This window comes from Sinocyclocheilus rhinocerous, unplaced genomic scaffold, assembly GCF_001515625.1.
Source record: "Sinocyclocheilus rhinocerous isolate Xijiao unplaced genomic scaffold, SAMN03320098_v1.1 scaffold776, whole genome shotgun sequence".
NCBI lineage: Eukaryota > Metazoa > Chordata > Actinopteri > Cypriniformes > Cyprinidae > Sinocyclocheilus > Sinocyclocheilus rhinocerous.
Window position 1 is genome coordinate 824,132 of NW_015647486.1, and position 20,904 is coordinate 845,035.

The following is a 20,904-nucleotide window of genomic DNA, read 5'->3' on the forward strand; positions in this document are numbered from 1 at the left end:
GATGAGCTTTGTAAAAATCGACGCGTTTCAGAAAGGAGGGGCATAGAGGAGAAACAATAATGTACAGTATGTGGAAAATAATGTGTTTTTTGAACTTTAAACCGCATAAACATTTCATTACACCAAATACACAAAATAATGTTCTTTTAAGCAACATCATATGACCCCTTTAAATTACCTGAAAGAAACTAAAAACCTTTTAAATGGTGTTTACATTATTTTGTCCACCCTTATAGTTGAGGACACAAAATTCCAAAACCCATCAAAAAAGCCAGAAATTGCCCACGTAATGGTCAGACACACTTGTCTTCTCAACACAGCTATTGCAAAATACTTACACAATGTAAGATGCAAGATCTTCCCCAGACTTCAGGACAAGAGCAATCAAAGTGAGATGAGGGATAAGGCTGGCAGGACATGTGAAACAAGCTTGGCACTTGGAGTAGTTGTGTTTGTGTGCCAGTGTGCATGTTTCTGTTATTCCCATGCTTGTGGATGTATCGGGAGTGTTTACGTGAATATTGTCTGGTTAAGAATAGTCTGACAAGGGTTATGGTAAGAAAATAGTAACACACAATAGAGAACTGGAAATAAGCAGTGATGGTTTAAACAAAAATATGTGCAGGGAGTTAAAGAAACATACACCTGAAGGTTTCAAAGCACCAGTACTAAACAACATCTTTACTCAACTCAACTACACCAGGAGGAAAGTGAGAAAGAAGAGAGAGGCTGTATTGAAATAATACACTGAACTAGGCAGACGCAAGAGTGAGTTAAGGCTTGTTATGGAAGGCAGTGGAAGAGAGACTTGGAGGTCAGTCTGGGGTACAGAGAAGCCCCCTTAGTAGAGCTTTCTTACCTGAAGACTTGTTCCTCATGAGGCGAATCTCTCTGGGCTGGATCCCTTGCTCTTGCAGTTGAGCCCGAATCTAAAGATCAAACACCAGCGCTTAACTACACCAAACCTCATAGCATGACCTCAAATAAAATATTTGGGCAAAATTAATATGCTAATGGCTGAAATTTGTTGAAACTTTACTTACCCTCAGGCCATCCAGGATGTAGAGAGTTTGTTTCTTCATCAGAACATATTTGTAGAAATGTAGCATTACATCACTTGCTCAGCAATGGATCCTCTGCAGTGAATGGGTGCCGAGTCCAAACAGCTGGAGTCCAAACAGCTGGAGTCCAAACAGCTGGAGTCCAAACAGCTGATAAAAACATCAGTATAATCCACAAGTAATCCACACCACTTCAGTCCATCAATTAACGTCTTGTGAAGTGAAAACAGCATGTTTATTACAAATAAATTCATCATTAAGGCATTTTAACTTTAAACAGTCGCTTCTGGCCAAAATAATCCATAATAACGCTTCCTCCAGTGAAAAAGTCTGTCAACTTTTTTTTTTCCTTTCACATCAACATCCACTGACATATTTGTTCAGAACCGTTTTGGACTGTTTTCACTTGTGAATGGTGCTTGATCTGTGCATATTTCTCTCCCGATTCAGAAAAGGTGACTTTTTCACCAGAGAAAACACAATTATGGAGAGGACGTGTATTTTAGCAATGGTTTAAAGTTAAAATGTCTTAATGATGTATTTTTTTCTTACAAACATGCAGCTTTTCACTTCACAATATGTTAACTGATGGACTGGAGTGGTGTGGGTTATTTGTGGATTATTGTGATGTTTTTATCAGCTGTTTGGACTCTCATTCTGACGGCACCCATTCACTGCAGAGGATCTATTAGTGAGCAAGTAATGTAATACTAAATTTCTACAAACCTGTTCCAATGGGAAGAAAAAAAAAAACTAACTCATCAACGTCTTGGATTGCCCGAGTCAGAGTACATTTTCAGCAAATTTTCTTTTTGTATTATTTTGGCTGAACTATTCCTTTAAATTCTGTAATTTGTAGCATGATATGTATTACACCAAAAAATTTCAACCTAGTCAATAGTTTTTAAAAACTGTGGGATATGTACAATGTAAGTCAATAGTGCAAACAAACACCAACTGCCACACAGATTTCTATTGAAAAGTAAATGCAGTTCTATTTTTGTTTTGATTTCTGTTGTAACAGTATGCCACAGACGTTTACTGAAATGGTTACTGTATTCATATCAAGAAATAAAAGTAAGACAAACCTCGTTAACAGTTGCATTTGGTGGGAGCATTCTCAGCATGACAATGTTGCTGGGTTTTTGGGCCTGCTCTGTATCAGACCTGTAGTCCTGGTCACGGGGTTCTGGCTCCTCCTGGCTCATTTCTAGAGCATGATGAAAGCTTCCATCTCTTATTTTGTCCCTAGCTGGTTGGGATTGGTCAGGAAACCCCTAAACCAGGAAGACAGTCATCCTAGATATATATTACTCTGCTCGGGTTCTTAATAACAAAGAGAACTGTTTAGATATGATCAAATGTTTACACAGTAAACAATATAAGGCAAGTAAAATAAATTAAGATTTAATGATTGCAAGCTCATGATTCATAGAAAACAAAAACAGTTCTGGAGAGAAAAATGTACTAACTTGTTTGTGTGCAGAATGTCTGATATGTTTGTCTTCCTCAGCTCTCCATTCTGCACTGTATTCGCCCTGAGAGTTGTGCCGCCCTTTAACTCTGCCCCAGGTGTTGTCCTCATTTTCTTCACCTTCATCTGCGGTTTGTTCATCCAGATAGACCTTCTGTCCTGATCTAAATGTCTGGATATCTCTCCGGTGTGCATCAATCTCTGGGTCAAACTCATAATCCTCATCATCTTGCTGGAATCTTGAGTGGATATTCTCATTTGGGGGACTTTGGAGGAGACTTTTTCCAAGTTGGCTGTTTTTGGATCCATGGTTTCCCTTTTGTCTGAATACGGGTCGGTTATTCAAGAAATTACCTGAGGCAAAATCTCTCATGCCTTCAAAACTACTATCAGGCTCGTGCTGTCTTACATTTGTTAACCTGCTATTCAGTCTATTTTCTTGCCCATAGCCGCGATAGTCCATGTCCCTATAGTCATGATCATCAGACTCTTTCCCATAGCGACCCATGCGGTCACCACGACCGCCCCTATGACACCATAAAAGAGAAAGATTTAGGCAATATGTAGCTTAAAAAAAAATAGTTCACTCAATTCACTGAAAATGTACTCATCCTCAGGCTATCCAAGATGTAGATGACTATGTTTCTTTATTGGAACAGATTTGGAGAAATTACATCACAGTAGCATTACATCACTTGCTCAGCAAAGGATGCTCTGCAGTGAATGGGTGCCGTCAGAATGAGAGTCCAAATAGCGGATGAAAACACCATAATAATCCACAGCACTCCAGTCCATCAATTAACATCGTATGAAGTGAAAAACTGTGTGTTTGTAAGAAACAAATCCATTATTAAGATATTTTTAGGTTCAGACCATTGCTTCTGACTAAAATACAAGTCCTCCATCCATAATATTGCGTTCTCCAGTGAAAAAGACATCTCGTCTGAATCAGGAGAGAAATAAGCACAGATCAAGCACCTTTTACAAGTGAAAACAGTCCTAAATGAATATATTGGTGGATATTGATATGAGAGGACAAGACAGGATGGACTTTCTCACTGGATGAAGTGTTATTATGGATTTTTTGGCCAGAAGCAAAAGTATCAAATTAAAGGGGTCATATGATGCGATTTCAAGTTTTCCTTTCTCGTTGGAGTGTTACAAGTTGTTCGTGAATATTTATATTTAAAGAGTTTTTATATTTTATTTTTTTTTATATTTAAAGCGAGTTTTTTGGGCAGTGTAGAGTAGGGCTTGTTGTTTGTCATTTCTCCGATCACAAATGCAGACATGGTTTTATGTTTACGCGGCGCGATGCAACGCAACGCGTAAAAAGAAAGTATAAGTCGTTATAATCCGTAATTATGTCCCCGCTGGATGCAACGAATGCCTCGTTTATAATGGGTTTTCATGTTTTTGAATCATCGCTCCGGCCTGACAGGGCATCATTACAGTATGGTAGGGGCGTAACATTTCCGTCTCACGCTTGAGGTATTCGGCCAATCACAACGCACTGGATAGCTGGCCAATCACAGCACACCTCGCTTTTCAGACCGATGAGCTTTGTAAAAATCGATGCGTTTCAGAAAGGCGGGGCATAGAGGAGAAACAATAATGTACAGTATGTGGAAAATAATGTGTTTTTTTAACCTTAAACAGCATAAACATCATATGACCCCTTTAAAATTAAAATCTTGATTTAGTCTCATTTTGTACAAACACGTAGGTTTTTACTTCACAAGATGTTAACTGATGGACTGGAGTGGTGTGGATTACTTGTGGATTATTGTGATGTTTTTTATCAGCTGTTTAAACTCTCATTCTGACAGCATCCATTCACTGCAGAGGATTCATTAGTGAACAAGTGATGCAATGATAAATTACTCTAAATCTGTTCCCATGAAGAAACAAACTCGAATGATCTGAGGGTGAGTACAATCAACAATCTTGCTCCAGTCAAGAACCAAGCATATGCAATCAAGTACCGTCAGTGTGGGAGATAAAATATATTTAAACTAAGCAGTGACAGCAGCATCCTGCAGTGCGAAGTGGCATTTTATCTCAAACTAATTCAATCAACATCCGTCTACTTAGTTATTATAGATGCAGCTTTATGGCATCTTATTAACTAAAAGACAACATGGAATACTTGTGCTTCCCTATATTTGTAAACCCATCTATTACACTGAAGGCAACCCTCAACAGACACCTTGGCAATTGAATCGCCATTGGCTAGTATATTTTTTTGTTTACTCGCCAGACTGAAATACTATACTAATATATATATATATATATATATCATATGCGAGTGATTTACTCGCAATGTAGAGGGTTGGAAGGACTATTTAGGTAAACTTCAAAAAGTTGATGTTGAAAGAGTAAAAAAAAATTGTGATCAGCTGCAGGAACTTAAAGGGGTCATGACATGATAAATCAAATTTGTCTTGATCTTTTGGCATATAAGAGGTATTTGTACCATTTAACCATCCTGCAATTTTCATAGCTTAAATGTTTCCCTCATTTAAACAAAACATTTATTTAATCCAGCTCCAAAAATGGCTCATTTGGATCCGAGGTGCAAGATGACATCACCCGGGCACAAACATTTGCATAAACATTGCCTCCAGAGCAAGACATCGACAAATAGTATTCTTCTCACCATACGCCCATCCCACTGGCGTTCAGTCACTTAACGGCTGACACTTGATTACTCTGAATGCGAGTGTCGTGTCACGTCAAAAGCAAACAGAAATTACAATCACTACCGCTATCTTGTCTACACTGGATACAGTATACAGATGCATGTTCACTTTCTTGACACAGTCCACATGCTGGAGTCTGTCGTCAGTACAAATGGAGTGAAAGAATATTCGCTTTTGCATTTGGTTTAAACAGTTTGTTCGTGTCTTTGTACAGATATAAGAAGGATCCCAGCAAAAGGAACAGGTGTATAGTTTTTTTTTTAATGGCATCCCGGATCGTGTCAGAGGATTGATCGGAGTGTCAGTGTTCAGAAAGATTTTTTTTTAAAGAATTATTTGTTGAAAAATGACGTGGTACTAGGCTAGAACACCGCATCACAAGTAAATGATTTTATAATGCTTTGGAAATGACCTTTTTTTTAATCATGTTGTCAAAACATTCACAGGTAATAGCGAGGGGGCATTGATACTATTTCCTATGCAATGATGTTAGCTAATCATAACAGTGGCTGATTACGGAGAAGTCTTAAAGGATCTGCCCCTTAAAACAGGTCGTTTTTTACACAGATGGTCAGAATGAGGGTTTAAAGTCGGCATGAAACGGAAGTAGCGATTGTCTTTTTTTCTCTACTGTGACATCTATCCGAGTGAAACGGCATCTGAAATGAGAGGGTGGGACTTGATTTAGTCCTTCGGGAATTAATTGGATCATTGGAAGTTGGGGCGTTGCTAACAAAATGGAGGCAGATCTGAATGCCAGTTTGCAGTTAGTTGTGGGGGGATTTCTCTCCACTGGATTCACCGCCGACACCCTAGCATGAAGACATTTTTTATTTATTGAGGAAGATGACAACGAGGATGATCAACGGCACAAAACATGCCTAACAGCGCGCGTGCGAGAGAGAGACTGTCTGAATGACTGAGCGCGTCCTCCATCAGGTTAAGTCATATTCATAAAAAAATAGTTTGCGATGTCCTAAAACATGCCTAACAGCGCGCGTGCGAGAGAGACTGTCTGAATGACTGAGCGCGTCCTCCATCAGGTTAAGTCATATTCATAAAAAAGAGGTTAACACTTTTGATTAAAGATTACGAAGGCACATTAATTAAAAAAAAATAATTTAGTGCAAGGATAAAATGATTTATAATAAACACTACAGTATTCCATTAAAAAAAATAAGAATTTTCCATTTTGATTTCATGCCGACTTTAAAATAATACTTTTTCCAAATATTTATTCGTTTTTTGTGCAAAAAAAATAAAAAATATTAAAATTATAAGTAAACCTCAAGGAACATTAAAATAATTTTTAAAAATCCATGTCATGACCCCTTTAAATACTTTTCTGCATGTAGTTGCACATAAAATCTTTAGTACATTTAAAAGAGTTAATGTTGGTTATTTGTCATTTACCCATTCAGGTTTAACAGCATGAAGTTATGTAATAAGGTCAGAATATTTATGTTAAGACTGGTTTTGTGGTCCAGGGTCACATTTGGCTATGTTCATATACTCCGAGTAGTATGCAATATTTTGTATGCCTACAACACACATTTCCCAAAATGTGCAGTATACAACAAAGCACACGGCACAGAATGAACCGTGTTAGGCAGCGTCCAAAATCGCATACTTAGTAGGTACATCTTTTGAATATGTGATTACTTAGTGTGCAAAATTGTATTGTCAATGTTTTTTTGTTTTTTTCTTGTTTAGCCCGTGAAGCACTTTGAGTTGCAGTTGTATGAAAAGTGCTACCACGGCTGATAACGGCTGACTGGAGTTTGACAGTATAAATTACCATCCACTTAAATGGAAAAGAGCAGCTTGGACATTCTGCAGCGTTTAAAGGAATAATTGACCTAAAAATGAAAATTTGCTACAATTTACCCATCCTCAGGCCATCCGAGATGCAGATGACTGTTTGTATATCAGAACAGATTTAGAGACTGCAGAGGATCCATTGGTGAGCAAGTGATGTGATGCTAAATTTCTCCAAATCAGTTCTGATGAAGAAACAAACTCTACATCTACATCTTAGATGGCCTGAGGGTGAGTGCATTTTCAGCTAATGTTCATTGCTGGATGACCTTTTCCTTTAAGAATCATACATTTTACTAAGTAAAAAGGCCCTGCCTGTTTCATTTTGGCAAGTTCCCTTCGTGTGTGCTCATCATTTCGGAGATCCTTTTTGTTACCAACGAGGATGATGGGAACATTCGGACAGAAATGCTTCACCTCTGGTGTCCACTTTTCTGGAATATTCTCTGTGATGGATTAAAAGGAGAGTGGTAATTGTATTAACCATATTTCAAGTAATTTTTAAATTATGACAAGTATGTAATGGCTTAACAGAGTAAATCATCTTATATTGTTTAAACCGAGTTAATTGGTATATATATATTTTTGTTTTAGAAACGTTAATAAAAACTGAAACTGAGCACCTGAATCTTTGCCCGTTACCTCAGCTTCGTACAAATTCAGTGTGCATGTCTGTTTAGGTTTTGATGTAAAGACCTGATGAAAACCCGATCATTCTTGAAAACGCATTTCTGCTTGGTGGCTAAATTGCTGCATCTTTAACTTTGATGTGAAAGTATTGTATTTAGACCACAAGTGAAGGTTTCATGATTCAGTTCATTAGAAAATTTTATTTATTTTTTAGCTGACTGGTTTTACCACTATGAGAAACACACTTAAGGTGGTGATATAATAGTAAAATAGTAAAGTATAAGAAAACAGACTGGGTGAATTTTTATTTCACGTTGACTTAAAAATCGAGATGAAACTTAAATATTGACAGATCTTTTCTTTCTGTACTGTGACGTACATCCAGTTGTAATGAATTATCATAGAAGAAGATTAAAAATAAAGACGGGACTTAAATCAATCCATCAGTTGTTGATTGGATTTTGGGACGTGGGCTCATGCAAGAAAACTTGCATTGGCGGGGTTAAGCCGACTAAATTATTGCTTTTTTCACCAGAAAATTGAGGTATGGTATTTTGATTATAAATTATGAGGTCAAACATTAAAAAAACAAACAAAAACAGAAATGTGCATGGGTGAATCATTCACAATAAGATCAATAACATGCATTTAGAAAATAGATCCATTTGATTTTCATCTCATGCCGACTTAAATCTTGAAAATATGGTATATTTTTTCAACATTTAGAATTAAGGTGTGATGACTGGGCTAGTGATATCGAATTGTTTACGAGGACGTCTTACCCAAGCTATCGGGACTGTCGATGGAAAAGCACATAAGAATGACATCTGTGTCAGGGTAGGAGAGAGGTCTTAACCGATCATAGTCCTCCTGTCCAGCCGTATCCCATAAGGCAAGCTCTACCTGTAAGAAGAGAGATATTGGTCAATGTGCTAAACCAGTGGTCTCAAACTCAATTCCTGGAGGGCCACAGCTCTGCAGTGTTTCGCTCCAACCAGCTCCAACTCACACCTGCTTGGAAGTTTCTAGTAATCCTGAAGACCTTGATTAGCTGGATCAGGTGTGTTTGATTAGGGCTGGAGCTAAACTGTGCAGAGCTGTGGCCCTCCAGGAATTGAGTTTGAGATCAATGTGTTAAACTATCTCAAATAACACAACAACTGTGGTCTCACGTATAAAAGAGGAATGTACATGTATAACTTAGACCAGTGTAACCACATCTATGCAACGGGGAAGGACAGAATACTGAATATTGTTCTGGTGATGTATTTTGGTATACACATTCCCAATGGTAAATTTTAACTTTAGCAGCAGAAATAGCATTAAAGTTGGTAAGTTCAATCAATTCATCGAAAACTTATTTAAGTAAATACTGCACGTTATTACAATGCATTCATTGTTTTCTTGGTGCATCTCAGTGAAAATAATGGTTTACAAACTGTGCTTTCATACCTGTTTTCCATCGACCTCGATGTCTGCAACGTAGTTCTCAAAAACTGTGGGTACGTAGACTTCAGGAAACTGATCTTTACTGAAAACAATAAGCAAACAGGTCTTTCCACAGGCTCCATCACCCACTATAACGAGTTTCTTACGAATGGCAGCCATCTGCAGAGGAGTGAGAGGAGACAAACGACAAGCAAAAAGAGCTTTACAGATCTGAAGCATTTTCAGAAAGAGACCAGGAGTGAAAAGGCAGCTTTAAAAGTGGAGAAATGCAAAGTTTGCATTAGATAGATGTTGAAGTCATATGTGTTCTGTGAATAATTTCTATAGTCAACATGAACCGGAAACACAGCTGCGGAAATGTAATTTGACCGGAAGTTACACTGCATCTGTATCGCTATGTTAAAGAAAAAGAAAACCATTTTCAACAAATATTGACCAAACGATAAATGCTGTAACCGTAAAACACAACATTAACGATTATCTACGCGTATTATTGCGTGTAAAGATCGATAGATTGATGATAAGAAACCGTCATGTCGCGAGGCCTGTGTTACCGCACCCCACCATCACAACATTCATTCACACAAATAACACAATAATACAACATAAAACATTAACAGCCACTTTAACACATATACTAGCATGCAAAATAACATTTGTTCTTTAAAAACAGACTCGCCTTGCAAGTGATAAACGTGAAGTGAAAGGGCTGGCTAAGTTAGCCGATATAACGTTAGCCGACATTTCTCAAAAAAAAAAAAATTTAAACAGAAAAGGGTCGACACCCCATTACATAATGCTACAAAGGCGTTAAGAAACAAAGTGTACAACATTATTTTATGAACATTTATCTTACTGCAATCCTTCAGGAAAACGGTGTAAGCGAAATTACACAATCTTTGCTAAGAAAGATCAAACCGAAGTAAAACAAGAACAATGCTTGCTTTAATCTACTGAAACGTTGATTTTAACATATGTCTGAAGAGTTTAAACGGTGGATTTCATTAATAGTCTAATATTGTCTCGTTAATTCAGCTTATGTAAAAATGAAGGGCTGAAAGAAAGAGCATAGAAAGCAACTCGGCTTCATATGAAGTTTAATCATGATCATGATGAACTGCTGTCATCAGTCATCAGCATAAATGATGCAGCTCGTGTGAAAATATATATGTTTACAGTCACAGTGAGTTTCAGGCCGTTGAACAGAAAAGAAATCCATAAATCAGTGAAAATGCGCACGATCTCACGATTTCCTCACCGAACGCGATCTTCCATTCTCGTTAACTTTATGTATTTACGCAAAACATTTAAAAACATTTACCGTTTTCTTTTTGTTGTGCTCCGGGGAAGTATCGGCTTTCCTGTCTTTTCCTGGCTGGTTTTAAAGTCCGCCCATCTTCAGTCCTGCCACGACACAACACCCGCCCAATACACCCCACTATAGCCTTCTCATTACTCAGCTACTGTAAGTTATGTGCCAGGGGCTGGGCTTTATTAAAACTAGCAGATTTGAACATTTTAGTGTACAAATGATTTAGGCTATGTAAATATTTATTCACCATTTCAATCACAAGCTACAATTTTGCCCCTAATAAAACTGAGAGAGAGAAATAAATAAATAAATCAGCTGATAAAAACATCCCAATAATCCACAAGTAATGCACACCACTCCAGTCCATCAATCAATGTCTTGTGAATTGAAAAGTGACATTTTTAACTTCAAACCTTTGCTTCAGAGAAAAATATTTATCCCCTGAAAGCAATATAAGCACAGACTTGTGGATTACTGTGATGTTTTTATCTGCTGCCTGGTGTCTCATTCTGACGGCACCCATTCACTGCAGAGGATCCACACTAAAATATAATTTTAGTACTGTGTAGCCTACAAATGATTTAGGCTATGCAAATATTTATTCACCATTTCCATCACAAGCAACAATTTTGCCTCTAATAAAACTGAGATAAATAAATATTTATCAAGGTAAATATCACTTGTGATCCTGAATATTGTTTTGTCAATAGTGCATATTTGTTGAATTACGCTAAAGTATTAAAATAATATTTATAGGGCTGGGTAAAAAATATCGATATCTCGATATTAATCGGTTCTCATTTAGGGAACGATATTGATTCTTAAATCCCAAGAATCCATTAGTCAAGCCTGTTTTCAGTTAATGGACGGAACTTTGAAGGGCACTTCTCATCCAATATATCGTAATAACTAGCATTGTGTTTTGGTACTTTTAATATGAAACAAAGTCTCAGATTTCAAATTCTGTCCATTCATTGTATTGCAATATTCAAACAATAAATGTCGTTTTGGCGCTGTTGCGCAGTTCAACAGACGCGGCAGCGCGAGTATGGGATTACATCTCTGCCACAATTCTGCGCGGGAAAGATCATATTTTGAGCAGGCAAAAGTGCGTTTTGCACGCGCACAAACTGAGTTTTGTGGAGAAAATGTTTGTCTCGCAAAGAAGAAAGTATTTAGAGCGCACGAAATCTATTTTGCGTTTAAAATAAGTTTTTGGATTTGTGCAGACCTTCTCCCCAGCAAGCACAGAACGTTACCCTAATGTTAGTTTTTGGTTCCCGTTTGGTTATTTTTTTGGGAACCAAATACTAACGTTAGAGGAACGTTCTTTTTAGGTTATATTTTTTGTAACCATAAAATAACGTTTCCAGAACATTGCATGGTGGTTATTTTTAATAACCTAAAAATAACTTATAGAGAACGTTCCCTAATGGTTATTTTTAGGTTATTTTTTTGCAACCATAAAATAACGTTCCCTGAACGTTGCTGGGTGGTTATTTTTAAAATAACCTAAAAAGCAAAGAAGAAAGTATTTAGAGCGCACGAAATCTATTTTGCGTTTAAAATAAGTTTTTGGATTTGTGCAGACCTTCTCCCCAGCAAGCACAGAACGTTACCCTAATGTTAGTTTTTGGTTCCCGTTTGGTTATTTTTTTGGGAACCAAATACTAACGTTAGAGGAACGTTCTTTTTAGGTTATATTTTTTGTAACCATAAAATAACGTTTCCAGAACATTGCATGGTGGTTATTTTTAATAACCTAAAAATAACTTATAGAGAACGTTCCCTAATGGTTATTTTTAGGTTATTTTTTTGCAACCATAAAATAACGTTCCCTGAACGTTGCTGGGTGGTTATTTTTAAAATAACCTAAAAATAAATGATGTAGCTTGTGTGAAAAAATATATGTTTACAGTCACAGTTTCAGGCCGTTGAACAGAAAAGAAATCCATAAATCAGTGAAAATGCGCACAATCTCATGATTTCTTCACCAAGCGCGATCTTCCATTCTCGTTAACTTTATGTATTTACACAAAACATTTAAAAACATTTACCGTAATAATTATGCATGCACTGTATTGTCCCTCTTCCGTTGTCATCAGCAATGCAAGGAATGTTGTGATTGGTTGTCAAGGCAGCCAATCAGAATTTAGCAGCCTCGTCTCTGATTGGCTGGAATTATGGCACATTGTAACGCTGGGTTGTGTTGAGCAAGCGAGCCGTTGGAATTTAGAGAGCACTGAGGGCGGGCATCAGGTGAGCAAGCTAGTGAAACGTTGCACGCGCAAAAGAGAAGGTCTGCACACATCCAAAAACTTATTTTAAATGCCAAATTGATTTTAGTACGCTCAAAATACTTTTTTCTTTGCAAAATGAACATTTTCTCTACAAAACTCAGATCGCGCGCGTGCAAAATGCACTTTTGTGTGCTCAAAATATGATCTTTCGCGCGCAGAATTGTGGCAGAGATCTAACCCTATATGCGAGGCCCACGTGAACTGATCATCTTCTCCACATTAATACCAGTTTCAGCACAAAATAAACATGACTACACATCCGAAGGTAAGTTAAAAGAAAGAGTACAACTTTACAATCCCTATACTGTCTCACGTAATCGCTCAATCAGAGTTTCAGCCTCGCAAAGACGTCAATATAACGGCTTGTAAACAATTTCACATAACGTCACATTTACCTCAGAAAAACATATTCGGTGACCATAAACTCATTAGTCAGATAGAAAAATAAACTGTAGAGAGGGGCATTTTGCTAAATATATGCACCAAATAACATATTCATTATACATTTTACTGTTGTTCAATGTTTTATTTATGTTTGAATAAATCCATCAAGTTTTTAATGACAGCCACCATTATGTTTATATTTCAAAAAAATAAATATTATTATGTAATTGTAACTTTATTATTTTAAAAACGTCATTAAGTGTAATTTTAACAAATCAGTCAAATGTAACCTTCAATATTATAGTAATGTAGCACCAACTGACTCTCATGTATATTTTACAGCATTAGTTGAGAAAAAAATGTTTTCCTTGAGAAAATTTGGCATGTACTGTACCTGATATATATCCAAAATAATCGATATTGAATCGAATCGAATTGGTAATCGAATCGAATCGCAAGCTTGTGAATGAGAATAGAATCGAGTCGTGAAATTTGTGTCAAAACCCAGCCCTAAATATGTATGTATCTTTAGGCCTACATAAAATTCTAGCTTTGAAATTAGTCCAGACAAGACAAAGGAGTCAGTTTATTCATTAAAGAAAAATGTTAATAATGTCATTTCCATCACAGAATAAATGGTGATTTCAGATGTGTAGTAGAAGTATTCATGTCAGTCAAAAAAATTATATAAATTCAAAATAGTCTTGTGTAAAATAAGCAGCAGACCTGTTGAGAAACACAATTTTGCTTCCTCACAAGGTTAAATGACAATAAGAGCTTAAATTGAATTGTCTAAAATTTGCTAAAAATTCCACAGGGCTAAAATGCTCAAAGTTGAAGAAGCAACTAATTTTGAATAATGTTTTTATATTATTTATTATTATTTATATCGCTCACTAGTTTAACAACTCTGCTAAAAAGGCATCTTAAACAAGCCTAAGTACTAGACAGACATGCATGCATTGTTAATCAACTTACAGCAGTCATGTGTCTTACACATTCCTCACAATAACGCTAGTTAAAGTAGCAGTGTTTTCATGTGTTACATGGTATTTTTTACTCCTGCTGACAGAATCTGAACAGTAAAGAAAAAACAGGTTTCTGTCTAATTTGCCAAATCATGTCTCTCAGAAGGAATGTGAATGTGCCCTATATTGGGTGATGGTCTTCTGGTGATATGATTCTCATTATGAATGTGTGCACTTGTACTGTCAGATTTTAAAAGACCAAGACATTAATTTTTATTCCATTTGGATGTGTAAGACCATCAGGTGGAAATCAATGAAACATCCACTTACAGGAGGTTCAAAGGCCAGTAAGGACAATTTAGGCCACACAGATTGTAATTAAAATAGATAAGCAACAGATTATTTTTATTTCCTTTTATTTGACTGCAATAAATAAATTACAATTAACAATATATAAAAAACAATCATCACAAAACATGAACAATCTCTCACTTATAATTCTTTAAATTCCTTAATTTAAAAAGTAAAACCTATAAATATACCAGTGTAAGAATACCCAGTCTTAGCAAGAGGTAAGGGTTGTTTATGAATGATTTCACATTTGCATGAGCTGATATAATTATATGACACTTACATATTCATTCACACGATGCACATAAAGCAGAATTACATTTAAAACAACCAAAGCAGCCCTTCCTTTTAATTCACAGCTTAAAAGCAAGAAGTCTGTCATATAGCGCGTTCATCAACATCAGTTTTTGATGTCCTTCATATTTTCACCGCACATTCAGTGGCATGACTGAAGTCTGGGAGCGTTTGTGTTCCAGCTCTGGCTCGAGGAGTTCATCAAGTAAAGCTGGATAATAGAGGACATTAGTCTGAGCCTCTGGGTTTAACAAGGTGCATAATTTGCAGCAGAAACTGTGATTGGATCTAGATCTAGCTGTTTAATAGACCCTTTAATTTACATAATCGGAAACATCATATCAAGGATATTTAAATAACAAATCCTGCTAAAATAGCTGAAATTGGTGCTAGATGATTCTAATCAATAAAACTGCAAAAATAATGCTTACCATGCAATCAAGTTCAACGTGTTTCAATGCTGTCAGGACTAAGAGATTGCTCTGATTCCTCCACTAAAAGCATTTGGTGCTTTGCAGATTTCTTTGCTCTGATCTGACACCACGCCATCAACAGGATACCTTTTGTTTTAAATCACACACACACACACACACACACACACACACACACACACACACACACACACACACAATTATTAGATACACAACTTCAGACACACTATCATTCAAAAGTTTGAGGTCGATAAGATGTCTCTTCAGCTCACGAAGGCTGCATTTATTTGATACACACTCAGAAAAAAAGGTACAAAAGCTGTCACTGGGGCGGTACCTTTTTAAAAGGTACACTTTTGTACCTTTTAGGAACTAATAGTTACACTTTAGGTACTAATATGTATCTTTAAGGTACCAATATAGACTATTTAGGTACAAAAGTGTGCCTTTTGAAAAGGTACTGCCCCAGTGACAGCTTTTGTACCTTTTTTTTCTGAGAATTACAGTAAAATATATTATTACAGTAAAAACAGTAATCTTGTGAAATATTATTATGATATATAATAACAGTTGTCTATATGAATATATTTAGATAAGTAATTTATTCCTGTGATCATGAATTTTCAGCATCATTACTCCAGTTTTCAGTGTCACGTGATCCTTCAGAAATCATAATAATATGCTGCTCAAGAAACATTTCTGATTTCTGTTGAAAACAGTTGCGCTGATTAATCTTTTGTAACATTATAAATGTCTTTACGGTTATTTTTAATTAATTTAATGCAGCCTTGCTGAATAAAAGTATTGATTTCTTAAAAAAAAAAAAAAACATCTTACCGACCCAAACTTTTGCATAGTAATGTATACTGATTCATATACAATTTACAATTTATTGAATATTTTTGATATTAAAATGCATCCTCCAGTAATATAATGCAGAGGCAGCTTGCAGAATAAAATATTTAGATGAACCCAACAAGCATTTCTGCCGACTGCTCAAAGTAAATGTGAAACCCAGGATTGTGCTTGACATGAAATCCTGCTCTTACCCAGCAGCACCGGGATGCTGAGGATTACGACAGCGATGGCAGTGACGTTCATCTTTGTTGCTGGGTTTTTGCAGTTCGCAGAAACCTCACAGTCGCACACAAGCAGCGAGAGGGTCTGGACTGAATGCTGGCCCTGGCTGTCAGAGATCTTCAGGGTGAGTTGATGATCGCCCGCATGTACGGCGCTCTCTTTGATCAGCCTCACAGATGTACCTGGGAGAAAAAAAACAAAACAAAACAGAAAATGGAATTACACATTTGTTTGCTATTACAGTGTTTAAAAAGATGATTTTTTTTTTCTATTACCATAGTTAGACTGAAGCCTCCATTTCCCCTGGACGTCTCCAGTCAGCTCGAAGTGTATTGGTGGGCTGTACAGGGCTGGGCTGAGAGCTGTAATGTCAGTCGTCTCCTCAGACAGACACATGGCCAGTTTGTTGGCCTCCAGCATCGGTCCAGACTCCATTCTCTCCATTGCACCCACTTGTTTCATCTTCTTCAATACTGAGGAGTCACTAGCATCTTTCTGAATAAACGGTGATTGGAAAGGACATTAATGTGCATCTGGAGTTTCCTCTAGAATGTTCAACATCAGTCTCAACTCAGTGATAGAGGTATATAACCCTCATCAAAACAATTCAATCAGAATAACTGGTTTCACTTTATTTTGATGGTCCCTTTAACACACTGTTGACTATAAGTAATGTTGCACCTACTAAGTGTTAGTAGAGTATTAGTAGACTGTTAGGGTTAGAATAAGTTGACATGTACTTGCAGAGTTACTTAGAGTCAGTAGAATGTCTTAATAAATATTTAGCAGATATTCATCAGACCGTCTACTGATGCTCTAATGAGAGTTAGTTGACATAGGCGCAAAGTTACTTGTTGTCAACAGAATGGTCAAAAGGGGACCATCAAAATAAAGTGTTACCTAAATAGCAACATCTGAAAGCTCTGAAGACAGAAACAAGTTTACACTTGGTCTACTTACCGTTTTCCTAGTGAATTCTGATGGATGGTCGTGTTTGTCGATGATATTCAGTATCACTGTGCTTGTGCTGGAGAGCTGCGTCTTCTCCCCATGATCCTTTGCTTCAACCAGAATAGTGTATTTTTGGGCCTCCTGCATTGAAAAAGGCACAGCAAAGTTGAACATTATATCTGAACTATATCTGTGTCAGATGATCTTTGACCTTTTGATTGAAAAAGCTAAAAAAGCATGCATAAAAACTCCTAATATGAACGAATACTAAATGAGATTGGGGTTTATGCTTAAATGTGGTAAGTAGTTTAATAGCACAAACGGTTGACCTGGTAATGTATAGATTGCGAATACATTGTTAAAAACTAGTTTCTGAAACAGGAAAAGACAAAATGACAAATACGATTCTGCATGTTAAAGAAAAGGGGGAAAAAACACGTCTGTTAAGTTCTTGGGAATGTATTCTCTGCATTCAGTTTCAGGAAACATTTAAATTTAATAGCTATAATAATATTGTGTGGTATAACCATTAAATAAAAAAAATGAATTTGAATAAGTGTACACATCGCAATCATTTTTAAAAAGGTTTTTTATATATATTTTTACCTTAAAAATATATATATTTGTTTACATATAGTGAAATATTTATTCAGAGATATTATGACATTTATTGACCATAGTCACAACGGTCTTTAGAGGCCTTTTATTTTATTGTAGATATTTTCTTTTTTATGTTTTTGTGATGTTTTTCAAATAACGATTACCAGTTAAACAATTTTATTTAAAAAAAATCTATAAAATACAAATAAATTAATAAAATACCAAAAAAGAAGCTACCTAATTATTACTTTTTTTTACTTTTTTGACTTTGACAAAAAATACGAATGATCTTAAAAACCTTTTAATTAATTTTAATATTGAAATAATAACTCATCATACAAGATGTATTCTAATTTATGTGTTTTAAATTAATGAATAATAATGTCGTTGTCACATATACACTACGAATAACACTATTTATTTGTCAATGGATGGATGTTAATGCATGCTGAAAAAGTTCAGGAATTGTAATGCTAAATAATACAAACAAAGCACATCAGGATGGAAAAACTGTGTATGTTACCTCATAATCAAGGTATCCCTTGAAAGATATGGTTCCCGTCTGCTTTCCTTTTCTTTGCTGAATGAAGAAGTCAGCACTGGAGGCAGAGGGAGACACTGAGACGATTCTCAGCGTGAGCTGAGCGTTTGCTGTGCCAGGCTGGTCGTTATCCGTTGCCAGCACTGTGACCAGAGGCTTACCTTTGGGTAAAACAATACAAAGAGGATCAGGTGAAATGTTGCTCTTTCACCTGGAAACCAGTTTAAACCAGTTTTGTATATTTGAGTCATACCTTGTTGTGTTGATTCATCTACTGCGATTTCATACAAATCCCGATTAAAATCAGGAGCGTGGTCGTTAACATCCAGAATATCGATATCCACAGCAACTATTGTATGTTTTTTAGAAAGATAGATCTGCAAGTCAACAAAATAACAGTCAGTATTAACTATTAAAAATACTTATTTAACTTAGTCACTGCTTATTGTAGGACTTACTCTCAGTTTCTGGTACTCCTCATAGTCAACTTTTCCATGAGCGTAAACTGAGCCGTTTCTGTCCACAGAGAGAATTCCTTTGGGGTCTTTGTCGATGCCCTGTCCATGAATGGCGTACTCTTCGATAACTTTCTTCTCAATATTTAACTAAACAAGGATGGAAACATTCTAAATGATTAATTTGGTTGAGAACAAACTCAGAGTTCTATGCTCATACAAAAACTTATATTGCTTTTAATTGAATCAGTTGATATTCTGCTATAAAGTGGCCAGTTACTATAGAAAGGTTTCAGTATAACCTACATCTCCCAGTTTATATGGGAAAGGACCAGTGTGCTCTTCTTCCATGGTCAGGAAATCCACAATCCAGGCTCGCTTTTTGCGTATGTTTAGTTTTGATGGGGTTGCACTCTGAATACAGACACTCTGAAAAAGAAAATATTACACAAAACATTGCAATTTATCAATTAGAAACTCAATAATATATTCCATTCATTTCAAGTTCTTACCTTTTAGCTATCATGTTCTGGAGGATATAAGGCAATGGTAACACTATATTTTAAAGACCAATTCTCACTATTAACTAGCATGCAGCATATTGGCTGTTTATTAGTACTTATAAAGCGCATATTCATGGATTATTCTGCATGACTGTATTTTAGATCCCTTTATCCTATACCTAAACTTAACAGCTACCTTCCGAACTATTAATAAGCAGCAAGGAGTTTATAGAGGCAAAAGTCATAGTTAATAGTTGATAGTGAGAATTGGTCCCCAAACTAAAGTGCAACCAATGCAACTTGTAACCAATAATAAGGTTGTTTTTACAGTATTTTAATGTGAATTATTTGAAAACTTTTTGACAGGTACATTTTGCACCATTCCATTGTGCTTAATATAAATTCAGCATTGGATGTCTGCCACAATTTATTATTTCCAGTTTATAAAAATTATCTGCACACTTAATCTTTTCTGAATGTCATTGATTTTAATGACAAAATATGTAAATATCCAATAATTAAAGTGGAATATAGCACACAAACACACGCACACACGCACACACACACACACACACACACACACACACAAAGAAAAATAAAACTACCTTAACATAATAAAACTAGTCAGAAGTAGTGATTTTAATATATTTGTTTTTACAAAACGAGTAAAATGTTTTGGTAACACTTTATTACAGTGTCCCTATTACACGTATGTAATATGTAATTATGCACTAATTAATTACAAGTAATTACAAGCAACTAACCCTAAACCAAACCCAAATCCTAAGAAAGTACATGGTATTGATTATTATCGCTCAGCATGTGTAACTGTATAATTACAGTGTAATAACGACACCTTAAAATAATCTGCAACAACAATTTTATGAGATTGAAAACTGTAATATTAAACTGATACAAATAAATAAATAAAATCAATTCGGTTACTTACTGCAACAAGGAAAACAATCACAACAGTCTTCATTTTAAGCAGCGAGAGGGATCGTTCGCTCAGATTCAGGATCTTGCTTTTTTCTTGCTTAGTGCATGTGAAGCAAGCTGGCTGTGTTGCTCCTTTAAATAGAGCCAAAGGAGGACGATTTGACAACATTTCTCTGGAAAACCACTGAATCAGATTAATTTTTAACAGCTGTAGCACCCTATTGTCTGATGGGCTTTCTAAGGAACGATGCATGAAGGAGTCTGGCAAGAGTCCAGACATTCTTAAACAGAACAGAAAACAAGACGTATGAGAGGCTACTGAAACAGGTTCTGGTTTCATTTAAATTGAAAATAAACACATTTCAAATGTTAGAATGAATGATATATGCATGAACTTGAACATAGATTCAAAACAGGCCTTCTGTTCAAAGAGTGTTTACCTGTTGGCAGTGTGTTTACTGTTGTGTTCTATGGAATGAGTTCAGCTTGTTTCCCTATAGCATAACTTTCATAGGTCAGATATTTTATGAATCCATTTATATCCTTCCAAGCAAACAAACCCCACTTCCTATTCCTGACTAAACACAACATACTGCATGAAAGTTGCACTCTCAGTAAATAATGTTTGTAAAACAGATGTACTGTAAATATACAGTATAGG

At 36.0% G+C, this 20,904-nt stretch overlaps 3 protein-coding genes across 3 annotated transcripts in view; all 3 read right to left on the reverse strand.

Annotated features, from left to right (window-relative positions):
• Positions 1-5,205, reverse strand: part of LOC107709225 (RNA-binding protein 10-like) — a 22,103-nt gene extending 16,898 nt beyond the window's left edge. Inside the window, exons 1-4 of the mRNA XM_016513662.1 lie at positions 5,195-5,205; positions 2,534-3,062; positions 2,150-2,338; positions 860-929 (exon numbers count right to left, since the gene is read on the reverse strand). Of these exons, the coding sequence (XP_016369148.1) occupies positions 860-929; positions 2,150-2,338; positions 2,534-3,062; positions 5,195-5,205 (799 nt within the window). The remainder of the gene's footprint in view (positions 1-859; positions 930-2,149; positions 2,339-2,533; positions 3,063-5,194) is intronic.
• A 2,064-nt stretch (positions 5,206-7,269) lies between these two features.
• Positions 7,270-10,552, reverse strand: LOC107709246 (transforming protein RhoA-like). The gene is made up of 4 exons (XM_016513683.1): positions 10,456-10,552; positions 9,138-9,293; positions 8,468-8,588; positions 7,270-7,501 (listed from the first exon to the last, which is right to left on the reverse strand). The coding sequence occupies exons 2-4, from the start codon at positions 9,291-9,293 to the stop codon at positions 7,299-7,301; spliced, it is 480 nt and encodes a 159-aa protein (XP_016369169.1). The 5' UTR covers positions 10,456-10,552; the 3' UTR covers positions 7,270-7,298.
• A 4,627-nt stretch (positions 10,553-15,179) lies between these two features.
• On the reverse strand, positions 15,180-20,523 carry LOC107709226 (desmocollin-2). The gene is made up of 9 exons (XM_016513663.1): positions 20,254-20,523; positions 19,108-19,230; positions 18,805-18,951; positions 18,600-18,723; positions 18,329-18,507; positions 17,215-17,346; positions 16,530-16,755; positions 16,224-16,436; positions 15,180-15,303 (listed from the first exon to the last, which is right to left on the reverse strand). The coding sequence occupies exons 1-9, from the start codon at positions 20,521-20,523 to the stop codon at positions 15,188-15,190; spliced, it is 1,530 nt and encodes a 509-aa protein (XP_016369149.1). The 3' UTR covers positions 15,180-15,187.
• Positions 20,524-20,904: the final 381 nt, after the last annotated feature.